Source organism: Mauremys mutica, chromosome 1, assembly GCF_020497125.1.
Source record: "Mauremys mutica isolate MM-2020 ecotype Southern chromosome 1, ASM2049712v1, whole genome shotgun sequence".
Lineage (NCBI taxonomy): Eukaryota > Metazoa > Chordata > Testudines > Geoemydidae > Mauremys > Mauremys mutica.
Window position 1 is genome coordinate 51,374,795 of NC_059072.1, and position 14,298 is coordinate 51,389,092.

Sequence of the window (14,298 nt, forward strand, 5' to 3'; positions counted from 1 at the left end):
CCTCTCTGATGTGTGTGGGGAATGTGGTTACTGCCCTTTCTAGTCTTTTGATATTGTGGCTCTTCTCTCAAATGGCAATAAGAGAACAAAGTTATACCTCAAAAGAGAGGAAAGAAGTCAAGTGCATTTGAGATTGTTTTGTAGGTCTAAAATCCAGTTTTGGAAAGCCGTTTATGTGGATTGTGTATCTAAATTGGGCAAGGAGCAGAAAATAAGTCTATAACTAAAATATTTTTTAACAGCAGATAATATTTGTACATGCTTTGACCATGTAAACCAGCATCTAAGTGCTAGACATTGTGTTAAATCCAGTGTTACTAAAGCTTGTGAAAATTTGGAAGAATGTTTTGGTTTGTATTGTAAACAACAAGAAGATAGGTATTGAAGAGAAGGATTGGCATCCACCACCATTTAAAAGAACTAATGCCATCCCCCGAGGTAACACTAAAGAAGTTGTACACTTTCAAGTTGTCTAAAAAGAGGCTTCCTGTTTAATTATCCAATCCTAGTGGAAAAATATGACTCAACTGGGGTGAACTCTGATTATATCGACACAGTTTAGTCTGAATTTTTGAAGCGGGTATTTCTCACCAGCAGAAGTTTGCATATGTTTCGGTATTGGTTTTGTTCCTTACTTGTCTCAGGGTGAATGTGTGAATATGATTGCTGGTAGAGTACAGCGTGCAACAATTAAGAAATGTTTTATTACCCATCACTTGGTCCATATTTCTTGTCACTTAAACACTCCTTTTTCCATATAAAGGATTAAGTCTCCCTTTTCTTTCTTCTTTACCTTCCCCCACAAGTCTGCACTAATTCCTTGTGGGCACCTGCCTGAGACAGAACATATCTTGGGATTTTTCTGTAGCTGAGGAGCTGGATATTATTTGGCTATGTCTGTGGTGTAGCACAGAGTACTGTTGTGATAGCAGACAGCTCAGTATTGTCTGTAATTTTCTCTGTGCACTGTGCAAGGAGTTTTCATTTCATATATCATTTAGCATGTATTGCACTGAGACTCCACAAATTCAGCAAATATACTTAGCACAAAAAAAGAAGAGAGGAATTTTTGTTGTTGTGTTTTTCTGAGAGTTAAGCTCATTAATAATGGATTATATTTTCATTATTATAGCTGCACTAATTGCAAAATCAGATAAGCTTAATCCTTTACAGAAAGTGAAGAAAAAAGAAAACATCTATAGAGGTTTGTTTGTGAAGGGCACAGATGACATTTAGAAGCTTAGAAATGTAAGGCAGGCTAGTTTGTTTTTAGGATTTTCTAGAAGGATTTTTCGGTGGACTCAGACACATGGCTCATTGTATAATGAATGTTGGTTAAGAAAAGCTGGGATATGCGTAACATGATCACTTGTGACTCTGTTCCCAGGCTTCCTGCACCTCAGGCCCCGCTTGGTCTCCTTGAGTGCACCCCGGTAAGGTTTCAGCCTAATGCTCTTCTTTCTGGGTGGAATCACAAGAATCGTCTCAGATCAGGTCCTGGACTACCATCCCCTATGATGACTTCAGCAGGTCTGACTTATCTTCAGTGCCTGCAGTTCTGTCCCCTCCAGGGGCAATGATGGTGGTATCCAATAACCAAACAGCCTCCTTAAAGCAAAGTATTAGAACAAAAGCCATATAGAGAAAGCAGATCTTAAACAATAAAAAAGTCTATATACATGCCTTCCTCTTTCTAAGGCTCACCGTTCCCTGGATTGGCGGAAGGCCCAAGTCTGTGTCTGCCTATTCCTCTGGCCAGCTCCTGACAGTTAGTAACCATTAATTTCTGTGTTAATAAGCTGACAACATCCCCACCCCCCCTCCAATTGGGAAGGAATGATTTCAGATGTCCATTATGTTCTTATATATGCAAATTTGAGAACTGTAATGCTGTAGCTTAAAAACCCCTCTTCTTCACCACAGACCTCAGCATTTCCCTCTATTGAGGTTCATTATCTATAAGCTTCATTTCTGTGTTTCAGTCTGGACCAGTAGTAATTATGTGGGCTTCGTCTACGCTAGGAAAATGAGTTGTGCTGGCTAACATGCTTTGATCAACACAATCGCCACTTGGCATCTGGTGTAAACATACCTGTCATCTTCTACACTGGATGCTAAATGGTATTTAAAACATGCACTTAAAACATAACTCAACACACACAGTCTAAAGATGCAGGCATAGTCAGAAAAGTGACTATGTAAAAGTGATGCTTTATCATGCAGTGGCCTATTCCTGGGTGTGTTTGAATGGCTACTTTCTAACACCTGGTTGCACTGTGGAGTCAACACAGCTAAGTGAGAGCTGGATTCTGTTTTGCCTTTCACAATAGAAAGAGAATTGCTAACCAAGTTCCAGTTACAGAATCTTTAGTACTGATGAGTGAGCCGTAAAGCACACAGCTGAACTTTCTGAACTTCGGCTGAATTTGCAGCGCTAGCTTTTACAAGTAAAAAGATGTTTTTATTTTTAAACTGAGAAAATTTTATGTGGAAGTCATGGCAAGCAAATAATCATAGAACTCCAAGATGTAATTTGAATTCACTTTTTGATTACAGCTGCACTTTAAATATCTACTGGCAACTCATGGAAAAATTTGAAAACCCTGCTATTTAGAAACGAGTATGGTTGTGTTTTTGGTATTTTTCATGCTCTGTTTTTAAATACTTATGGCATTTGCATGAAAACCAGGATCTTTGTTGTTTAGAAGTTAATCGGATCCTGCTGCTTATTTCTTACTTTAAATCCACATCCTTTGTAACATTGTTGGTGGTTGCCTTGGACATAACTCTGATGTCACAAAATGGGATTTTGACTTGAAATAAAACAGCAGGATGTGATGAATTCTTAAAAAATAAAGCTATTGTTTTTTGGTGGGAAGGAAATTAAAAACAAAATTCATCAGCAGACTGTTTCTAAATACATTTTTAAAGATGTACATGAGGCATTAGCTTGAAGTTGACCACAGTGTTTGGTATAATTTCACACAGCTGCCCCTTACAACACAGCATCACTTCAAAATGTTGTCATCCCAACAAGCTGAAAATAAGCATAGCAGTTGTAATGTTGCTAACTCTCATGATTTTAATGCAAGTCTTACAACATCTCTTAAAGCCCCAGGTTCATGTGATTACAAGAGAAATTCAGCTTTTATTTTAATAACAGGGAAATTTCTAGCTCTCCTGGTTATGGAAATTTGAAAATGTAACTAAAGGCTCAAAAATAAGACAAATAAACAATATCTGCACATTATTTTAAAAATATCTCATGACTTATAAGCCAATCTCATGATTTTTTTGGCACCAGACTCTCAATTTTTGAATGCTTAGTGTTGGCAATACTGCAAATGAGACATGCAGTTTTCTCAGTGCTTGATATTTTTTAAGATATAGAAAGAATGCTGCCTTTCTTTTTGCTTCAGCTAGGCGTTGAGAATTCATAGGATCAGCTTGTCGTTGTGTTGGGAGGAGAGGAGGAGCTGTGCGATGGTGACAGTTGCAGGAGGAATTCTAGTTAGCTCAAAAATTCTTCGTAAGATTCTGGGAGACTCCATGCTGAATTGTCAGCTCATCTGCTCTTTGGAAGAGCACAGTGCAGGCTCCCTCTCTTTTTGCATGGCTAGTACTGTAGGCTGGTGGTTGGGCCACATAGATTTTGTCCATTGTTTTAGGCCTGGTCCACACTAAAAAGGGGGTTCGAATTAGGGTACGCAAATTCAGCTACGGGAATAGCGTAGCTGAATTCGAAGTACCCTAATTCGAACTACTCACCCGTCCAGATGCGGCGGGGTCGAACTCCGCAGCTCCCCCGTCGACTCCACCACCGCCGTTTGCAGTGGTGGAGTACCGGAGTCGACCGCGGCGCTTCCGGAGTTCAAACTATCGCGTCTAGATCAGACGCGATAGTTCGAACTCCGAGAAGTCGAACTCACCACGTCGACCCGCGCGGTGAGTATGGACCTGCCCTTTGAGACCAGATTCCCAGACTGGAGAGGTTTTTAGGCCTGGCAGAGTTCTCGAGTTCTGACAGTTAGGCAGCGCTGCTGGAGTTGTGAGCTACTTCTTGAGTGTCCCACCCAGAATATTGGCTACCATCTTTGCCTGCGATCCCACTTGGTTTTCTACACAAACTTCCGTTTAACATCCAAGTTTCCTTTGGTCACGTTTTCTGTGCAAAGAAGGGAAAGAACCAAACAACCTCCCCCATTTGGTTTTCAGTATTTCCTGCAGATTGTGTATCTGCCCTCATTTATGGGTGAAGTTTGCCTGGTATTTGAGCAGGAAAGCGTAATCAACCTTTTTTGCCCCTTTTTCATCCTTGATGTAATTGATTTGGAGCTAGACTCAGTGGGTGAAATTCACCTGAGATGTGGAAGGCCAGTGCAGGTTCATCTGCACCCTTTCACCCCATGTACAGGCTGCACTGGGATATGGGGAGTGGAGTCTGTCTGCTGAGTATCTGTAGAGACTGCCTGCTCCCACCCTGTGCACAGTGATACAGATCTCTGTACTAGCCCTATATAGGCCAGCATGGAAGGGCACTTGGGTGCCTCGGGGGAGGCTATGGATGCACGTTTATGCAGACCACAGCGCTGTGTGCAACCAGTGTGGAGGAGCTGCCGTCATTATTCTAACCTTAAGGCTGCAATAGGAGGTGTGTGGCAATTCCCCACTATTGTCCTGGCTGGAGGATGGACTCTACCTCCCCAACCATTCGTCATTCTATCAGCATAGTGTGGACACTTCTACTTTCTGAGTAGAGTGAATTTCAGCCAGCATAAATTTACACTTAATGTTCAGTAATTTTACCTCATCCATAATTATTTTTCCTGTCCACAATTAAGGGTTATCGTTTACCCTCGATCTTTGCATTCAGAAAACTTCTACAGATAGCAGTGGTTTATGGCCTTTGATAATAAGTGTCTTTTAAAATTGCAATACAGTCATACATTGTTTTAATACATAATGACTGTTACATAGGTCACATTCATTGGTGTATTTGTAACTGTTAAAGATGTACAACACAGTGATTAAACTGCATGCTAAAACTTTTCTGGATCAGGGTCAGAGTGCTGTCAAATGCATAAAGTTAGAGTCTCCAGTGGGCCCAGCGCAGCTCAGGTGCAATGGAGATTGAGGTGGGTCAAGAACTGGTTACAGCTCACTGATTATCAGCTGTCAAGCCCTGGCTCAAGTTAAAGCTACAAGGGGACAGTTGTAACTTTAATCTGTGATGCAAGTTACCTCAGGCACCTTACACCAGTGGAGAATTGGCCATAGAGCAGCCTTGCTCCACCATATCCAGTCCCCTCTCCTTTCTGCCATGCCCCCAACCCCTCTTTCCCTTACGCTTGGTATTGGAGGGTGGTGTCTGGCATGGGAGACTGCAGGAGAGTGTTATGCCAGTGGAGAATCTCCATACATTGAGATGCTCCCTCAGATGAGAGTCCCTCGCTCTGGCATTTGCTCTCTTGTAAGGTTCACTTATAAAACCAGCTTCAGGGGTGTGCAGAAGTGGCTTTCTATTTAGCTCCCATCCCATCCTGCAGGGAGCCAGGGGTCAAACCAGGCTTAGTACTGCGATGCTCTAGCTTGCAGCAGTTGGACAGCCCCAAAGGGACTGGCCCACTGTCTCAAAACTGGTTGAGCTCAGGACTGTCACACCCTTTGGAATGCCCACTATGCTGGGGGATCCCCAGCTCATTGCTAAAGCCAGCTCTCTGGCCCCTTTGTACCACATCAACAACACAAAGAGCATGGAGCAGGAGCCAAGCAGGATCTGATCCAAAGTTTTTACTGCTACCTGTTGTGAGCGGGTTTATGTAATTTATTTTTTTCAGATTTGTAATTAAGCACCTACAGTAGCTTCTAAATATAAATAATAAAGTTCATGCCAATCAGAGGACTAAAAAGAACAAATCAATTACCATTTTATTATCTATCTGCCATCAGAACAAATCCATTCCTGGTGTACCCATCTAAGCAAATAGGCTTCTGTTTTCTGAATTAATGGTATCAGCAGCAATCTTCTTCAAGACGTTATAATCTGAATCTACTCTATGGAATTGATGATCTTCCAGCCCAGATGGGGAGTCCTTAGATCTGTAGCATTTATTCCATTAAGACAAAATGAAAAAACTCAGTCATCCATCTTTGTTTTCATAGGCATCCAGCTCGAGTCCATCTTTTTACCTCACCCTACTCAAAATGACACACTCTGCCATACTGAACCAATCAAAGGAGTAGAAATACAGTCCAAAATATTGTACAAACAAAAGAAGCAGGTACATGTTGTGTCGGTGAGATATCAAACAAATGTCTTCCTATGTTTATCACCCACAACATTTGTATGTAAAACAGAATTTGTGCTGTTTAGTTTCATCTGCTTCTATTGTTCTACTGAATTTTACAGCAAACAACTAATTTGATGTTATCAATGACTAAAGACTCCTGCCTTTTATTCCCCACCTGAAGACATACATTTTATGTTGATTACATAAAAATTAAATGTTATACTGAGGAATTTGGCCAGTTTCTAAGGTAATATTTTCTACAACAACATGTCATGTGGCATAATATAAAAAAGACAACCAGATTTATGTTTAAAAGTCATACAATAGGCAATCTGTCTAGACTAATAACACACAAGTAGTAATATAAGTAAATAAAAATCAGTTATGAAAATAGAACAGTTTGTGGCATGTTCCTTTTAAAGGCAATCGGTAAACTGCAGATTTGGAGCACATTGTTACTTTAGTATTACAGAGGATGTTTCAGTACAAAAATCCCTTGTTGACCTGCTTAAATTAATCTCTTCAGTGTTCGTTATTTCTGTATTTCTTGTCAGAAGACAGTAGAGCTAGAATGTGCACAGCATATTTTAGTGGCAGTTTAGCACTCATAAAAATGCTTAGAAGTCTAAGCTATAATCAAATGCCCTTGATACAAAGAAAAGATCTGTCTCCTTTGGGTTATTGCAGTGCATATTCGCCAGGTATATTTACCGGTGACTGACTGCTGAGAAGTAAAATACTAGCCTCAGCTTTAATCATCTGGAGTTTTGGCTGATTGAAGCCAAGCTGTTAGATCTCTCAAATTCTGTATTTTCTCTTTCTTTTAGTAAAGCAGTTCACTTTTCTCATTCATTTTCTAACGTGGTTTCTATGAAGAAATCCACATGAGGTTTTATGAACACACATGCCCTCTGTACTTAAAAGTAACTGAATATCAACATTTTTTAACATTTTAAAAGGCTGACTGTTCACATTTGCTCTCTGCCAACGTATTCTAATGTTGTAGTTGGAACTGTACCTTTTGCTTCTTTTTTGTTTAAGTCATACTGTGGAAACTGCATCTAGAGTTTTTTTTTCCTTCAATCATACTACATTTAAAATGCATCTAAGAAATTTAGCTCTGCATCACCAATTAAATGTCATCTCAATCGGTATATTTCTGTGTGGCATGAAAGTGCTTGCTTGCTGGTTTTTAGTAATTGTATCCTGAATTACACTTGCATAGCCTTGCAGAGAGTGTGTGTAATCAGGGCTTGAAAAATCCGCACACCTGTGGCAAGTAGGAAGCATTCCTAGGGCAGTGCCTTTGACATCTGCAGAATCGAAATGTACTTTTTTTTCTAAAAATAAATTCCTAGCTCTTATATTTATGCAAGCAACCTTCCAAATGTGAGCTAAGTGTCTTTGGAAATCTACAGGCAGACAGCTCATGTGTTCTTACCCTGACTTGTTGATTTATATCTCAAGCTATGAGGTGCTGAGTAAATTTTTCAAGCGTGTGTAAGCGATAACAAGCTATTTTGCTATATGAGAAGGTATAAAGCAGGAATGAATGGATCATCTGAAAGATGAAGTGACATGTGAATGTACAGTAAGCTGTTACAACAGGCACTGGGTTTTGGAGGACATGAATATTCTTTCAACATTCGCAGCCTATAAAAACTGTTTATAAACACCGTAAGTCTGCCAAAGACCCAGTTTCCTGGAAGCTGCTGTTCTTGTTTGGGACAGTCATTTCCATTTGCTTGCTTTAAGCACAAATCATGCAGTGAAACATCCACTGCTGCTGATACGCATGACTGATGGACAGGTCTATAGATTGGAGATAAGGCGGTGAAATTCAGAACAGCCTTGTTGGTTGCCTGGACTAAAATTATATTGCCACAGTTCAGATTCATTGCTGGTTGCAGATCATAGAGACAGGGTGTGTAGCCAATGTGGGATAAGAGCCATGTTTTTGTTCTGTGCTTGTATGGCATCTACCATAATGACATCCTGGCCAATAACTGCGGCTCCTAAGCGCTATATAATACACACAGTAATATTCTTGCTATGCTGATTGCTAACTTTAAGTTTATTTAGAGCCCGGAGATGCAGCATCTGACATAACAGCACTCTTTTAGTGTATTTTATTTGTATTAAAATGAGCTTTTTTTTTTTTTAATTTGAAAAACGCTTCATCTTTTAAATTCATATGCAGCAGAAAACAGTTGGGTTTTGCACAGAATGTTGAGTGACCTTATTTTTAAACCCTCTTTTAAAGTTACCATGGAGATTTAGGCTTCAGGAGATGGCTATATACTAAAATATGTGTATGTGCTTGAGAAATGACATTTCCAAGTCTCTGCCTATGAAATATACAAGAGTTTAGACTACCCTACTCTTAGCTTCCACTTATTCTGCCATCAAATGGGAAACTGGGTAGCTACAAATGGGGAATGTGGTTTAAAATGAACTACTCCAATAAAAAGTCTAAGTACCTGGGGATTCAAACTGCCCAGATTGGTTGATTTATACAAATTAAACCAACACCCAACTGTAGCTCAGGTTAAATATGATTTTGATTAAATGATTGGTCTCCAGATTTTGTGACTAGGGGATGACAGAAAAATAAAGATTTAACTCTCATCTTCAGGGTTTTGTACCTCATCCGGCATATTCCTATACATATTCCTGCTGTTGTTTTTAAAAGAAGTATATTAGTATAAAACATTGGCAAAAATGTTCGGGCCTTGGCCATAGGCAGAAGAGATAGAAACAGCTGAGAAAGCTGTAGTTAAGAATGTATGTGCAGGAGGATCTCTTGGTAATTTATTTTATAACTTTGGGGTATCCAGACAGCTGCTTGGCTGGGGGTGGGAGGGAAGTACTATTTGTGACCCTGTTGCTCCCACCCTTTAAAAATAGGGTTATGACCCATCCCATTAGAATTGGTCCAACGCATGGAGGGTTCTGTCTCTCTTGTAAACTTCCTCCACACATGAATTGCCTGTTTTTTATAGTGAACCTTCCTATGGGCCTGATCCAACTCCCATTAAAATTGAGTGGGAGTCTTTCCTTAATGAAACAAATACCCTTTCTCCCCTTTTTCATAGGTCCTGCCCCCTCACTGGCTCTAAAATTCTCTCATTCTCTCTGCTTTAGCAGAGGCAGTGTTAAATTTGCCAAACTCTTTGTTTTGATACGTTTCCACAGTAGCATTTAGCAAACACTGACAGATTTTAAAGGCAGAATTCTGGAAATATTGCTTTCCTGACTGCAGCTATAAAGGCTCTTATTCCATAGTCTACTAAAATCCGTCCAGTCTAGCTACATTAAGGAGGGTGGAAGTTAAGGTTTAATAGTAGGGACAAATATCGTCAACATCGTCTTACCTATTACCTTTTCCTCTGACAATTTCATTAATCTGTAGGAAAGATACTGACTGAATGCCAGTTTGTGATTATGCCAATACCTGCACAGTTACAATCCGTACCAACATATTGCATACCTTCTGTAATAATGTCCAGTGTACCTAGATTTTATAGTTTTCATATTTCTATGTATGTACATCATTTCACAGGAAGTGAATACAATTCTACAAAATCACAGTCCAAAAATAATTTTATTTAATCTCAGATTTGTTGTAATTAAAACAAACAATACATCAACATTCAGTATACTTTTTTGTTGTTATCAAGTTCTTAGACATTTAATTCTTCTATGTTTTGAGGAAGATTTCACCTTGAAAGAAATTCAGAATGAAGTCTCATTTGCCTACTCTATTTATTTTCTTTCAGCGAGAGGTTTTTTTTAAGACTGAATAGGAATGGTTTGCCAAAATGTCCAGAGAAGCCAGAAAGACATTGTTCTCTCTTTGTGGTGAGCTTTATGCATTCTTTATGCTCATTTCATGCAATTGAACTGAATATTTTAAATAAAAGATGGTGTAAATTAACTGTTGTGTCACTAAATAGTTCAGTGCTGTGTCGGAGCAGTTTTATTGGCTATGGATTTGAATCCTTATGAAAGATTCTGTTGTATCATTGAGGCACAGATCAATGCTAAAGGTCTTGCAGTGCTGCGCCTCACCTAGGGGAACACCAGAAAGAATTCTGCCTACTTTCTGATAGGTTTCAAAGTAGCAGCCATGTTAGTCTGTATCCGCAAAAGAACAGGAGTACTTGTGGCACCTTAGAGACTAACAAATTTATTTGAGCATAAGCTTTCGTGGGCTACAGCGTGCCTACTTTCTGGTGCTTTCCCAGTGCACAGGTACAGCATACTCCTCCCTGCAAGGCTGGGCAGACCCCACTCCTCCTGTCTCTCCTGCACCCAGGGGTTGCTTGGAGACAGCAATCCTTGTGCTTTAAAGAGTGTAGGGACTGCAGTCATGCATCACTGATGTGCAGGGGCGCACGAGGGAGCTCCTTGCATCCTGCCCCTCTGCAGCCTTGATGCAGCAGAGCACAATCTGTTCCATAGCATTTTAGGACAGAAGTTGTCCATACTCCTGCATGGCCACAAATTTAAAGTATTCAGGGATGTAATTTTTCAATACTGTATTGTAACAAATCCTCTGTTAAAAGTGCACTCCGTGTTCATTTATCACTTTCATTGGCACATATAGTAATATGCTAAGATCTTTAAATGTCATATTTTAATTGTGGGTCAAAAATAATGAGACTCTGATTCTCTGCAGGATTTGAGTAGCAGTGAACTCAGGAAGGACATCTACATCACTGTGCACATTATCCGCATAGGTATGTACGACAGCTTGCCAGCATAAACTGTACATTTGGAAGGTATTGGGCAGTAAATAAAGGAAAGACAGTGTGCTTGAGTTTTGCTTATGGCATTTGTCACATTCGCTGGTTGTATGTCTGAGTAAGCTTTGAAAAGAATGTGCTTACATTCTGATACTCAATAGCAAATAATGTGTGCCTAAAATTTCCCAGCATTGCTCTGTGCTAATATTTTAAATGCTTTAAGAAGCTAAATTTATAATCCCTTAAGGACAGAGGACCCGTAACAATATAGGATACTATTCTCATTAGTACCAAAAAGCACATGCATGCCTATCATATGAACTGTCTTAGCATAATGAATGAGTTTTAAAGGAGTTTTAAAAACCTGCTTTACTCCCACAGAGTAATTTCAGGCATGTTGCACTAGTAGAACAACTTGTCTGGAAATGTAGCAGACCTAATTAGCATAAATGAACTGATGACAATGTGTACCCTTTCTTTTAAATAGTTCAAATGAATTCAATAAGGGAAAAAACTGCAATGGAGGAGATGTTGTTCCCTTTAAGAAAATTTTAACATATATGAACAAATCTGATTTCTTCCAAAGACAATGCTTAAGATCTGTAGAAGTGAAGAGCATGTACTTTATTTAATCATAATTTCTTTAATAAATTGTCTTGAGTTAACTCCGGTAATCTTCACATCATTCCTGAGTATTTCTCTTCTCAGAGATATGCATAGAGATATGCATTGTTGCCTGTAAAATAATGGTATAGTTGATGTACAGCACTAAGTGTACCTTCATTTCTTCCAGATTTTTTTGAATAGTATTTTATTTTTGTTGTAATAATCCTCTGTACTGCACTCTGGGTTTGGATACTGTAATACCCACCTGTCTTAATACAGAATAAGCAATGTGTCTCAGATCTTTTCTGTATACTTTTTTCCTTTTTATATGGTTGTGGTGTGTCACCAGGACTTCAAAGCTGGGAGACATATACTCATTTAATGGGTAAGATGTAGGAAATTGGGTGGTAAACAATTTTGAGGCGAAAATGGTGTAAAATGTTAACTTTTGAGCCAACGAGCCAAGTTGGTAAGAATAAACCTTTAAAATAAGGGCAAAGTGTAGAATCCTCCTTGTTTCACCATTTTTCTAAAATATTGACAATCTAGACTTTTAGAGCAAGGAGAAAACCTCAAGTCTTTGCATTTAGATCAGTTTAAGATTCCAGAAAGTATGCCTATGAATTTTGTATGACAATCTTGATATTCTTGTCACTGCATATGCTATTTGAGTTGCATCAATTCAAAGCCTCTATGTCTTCTGATTCTGTAAAGTTGAAATAGATTCTATATGTTTCAGAGCTCCACAATCAGACCGTCTGAAAGGCCAATGCAGTTTTTAAGGGCCTTCAGTAGGGAACCCAGCATCTTTTTATTCCAAAGAGAGAGAAGGAAGAAGAAACACTGCAGAGTCATAAATAGTTTGCCATTTGTCACTGCATAAACATAGCACTGATGTGGATTATGAGAGAGAGCTATTGAAAGACCAAGGACACTTGCTGAAATATTTAGATTAAAATAAGCTTTGGACAGTGTACTTGGCGAAAATGAAAGATTACTCTCCTAGCTGCTGTGATGCAGGGAAATGTTATGGGGAGGCATTTTCCGACAACAGCTAGGATCAGGTGCTTTTCATTTCAGAAATTGGCATCAAACGCATATGCACCTGGTAGAAAAGGTGCATAGCTGTGATTGAGCAGAATAGGTGAAGGAAGGGATTCCCCTCTATTTTGATGCAGGACATGCAGCTGCATGTTGGGCTATTGCTTTGTTCATGCAGTTGAGCTATTGTTTTTGAATCAAAGGGGAAAGAATGTTAGAAAAAGGTCTGGTTTCCATCGCTACTTCCTTTTGCTTCTTTGTTTGGTTCTTTATACTTATTTGCTTTCTTGTGCTCCAGCATCTTTCCTCTTCTTTTTGCTCTTTCCTCTTGTCTTTCATCTTTAATAGCTGTTCTTGCATTAGTCCACTTATCCCCATGCTACTGAATTGCCTCTTATGGGGGCAGCACCCGTCTGCTTAATTGTCATCACCAGAGACAGCACTTCCTATCAGTCACAGGGCAGAGGACTATTAACAACAACCATAGTGAAATAATATTGACAAATGTGATAAGACCTAATGTCCAGTAGTACATGATACCTGAATGTTAAATTTGGTACAGCATTGCCCAATCGAATATAGTTTCTGGGTATGACACTAGAAGTATATGATAGGGGAGGTCAGGAGAAGGTAACCAGTGTCCCCTCAGTTTTAGACCTTACAAATGCACTATAAGTGTAATGCACTTTTCCTATTTTCTACTGTTCTAATTTAAGTGGAAAATATGAGAAGATGGAGGAGATTTGTAACCACTACGCTTGCCATAATTTCATAAAAACCATTACATTATCCACAGGTATCATCTGAGCTGGTCTCTCCCTCCTCTGTGGCTTTAGAAGGAGGCATTTTAGTGGATTATGCATCATATTTTTGTTATTTTTGACAGGCCGAATGGGAGCTGGAGAAAAGAAAAATGCTTGCAACGTACAGTACCGACGGCCCTTTGGCTGTGCAGTCCTCAGCATTGCAGATCTACTGGCAGGAGACTCAAAGGATGACCTTATCTTAAAAGTATACATGTAAGAGATTGTTTCCTTTTAATTTATTAAGAGTTTTGGAATCCATTTATATCAGTCTGTACCAAGAAGCAACAGCTTTTAATTAGTGTGAGTAAAGGGCTTTAGTCCTTTAAGGTTGTTTGTTTAAGCATTTTCATTCTAATCCCCCATAATATAAAATAGTATATTTTTGAACTGGTCAAAGACTAGGGAAAGGGTTTCATTAAAAATGTCATTAAAAATCATAATTTTTCACCATTTTTGTTGCAGTTTGAAAAACTTCCATCAACTCTTCATGTTTGTTTTTTCAAAAATGAAAATCATATGTTAAAAAAAAATGCACAATTAAACATTCAGAAATCAGGAAATATGTGAGTTTGGGGTGCATGTGTTACTTTAATCTAGCCCTGATTGGATACAATTATCAAATGATGCATTAGGATATTGTAACTGTTTTCTAAACCTATAGGCCTTGATCATGCAAACAGTCCTGTTAAGTTTGCAGGATTGAGGCCTGTGTAATTTCATTTAGTGTGCCATTTTACAAGAAACACAGTGAACAATTTGCTGCACACCCTCACTACAGTTTTCACTGTGCAGCTAAGCCATGCATTC

The 14,298-nt window shown here is 39.1% G+C and overlaps 1 protein-coding gene across 3 annotated transcripts in view; it reads left to right on the forward strand.

The window, feature by feature from the left end:
• The window catches only part of DOCK4 (dedicator of cytokinesis 4), a 428,604-nt gene that overhangs the window by 189,753 nt on the left and 224,553 nt on the right, over positions 1–14,298 (forward strand). For all 3 annotated transcript variants that reach the window (XM_045031826.1, XM_045031832.1, XM_045031842.1), the window contains 3 exons: positions 10,070–10,151; positions 10,972–11,032; positions 13,572–13,704. In XM_045031826.1, coding sequence (XP_044887761.1) covers positions 10,070–10,151; positions 10,972–11,032; positions 13,572–13,704 — 276 coding nt within the window. The remainder of the gene's footprint in view (positions 1–10,069; positions 10,152–10,971; positions 11,033–13,571; positions 13,705–14,298) is intronic.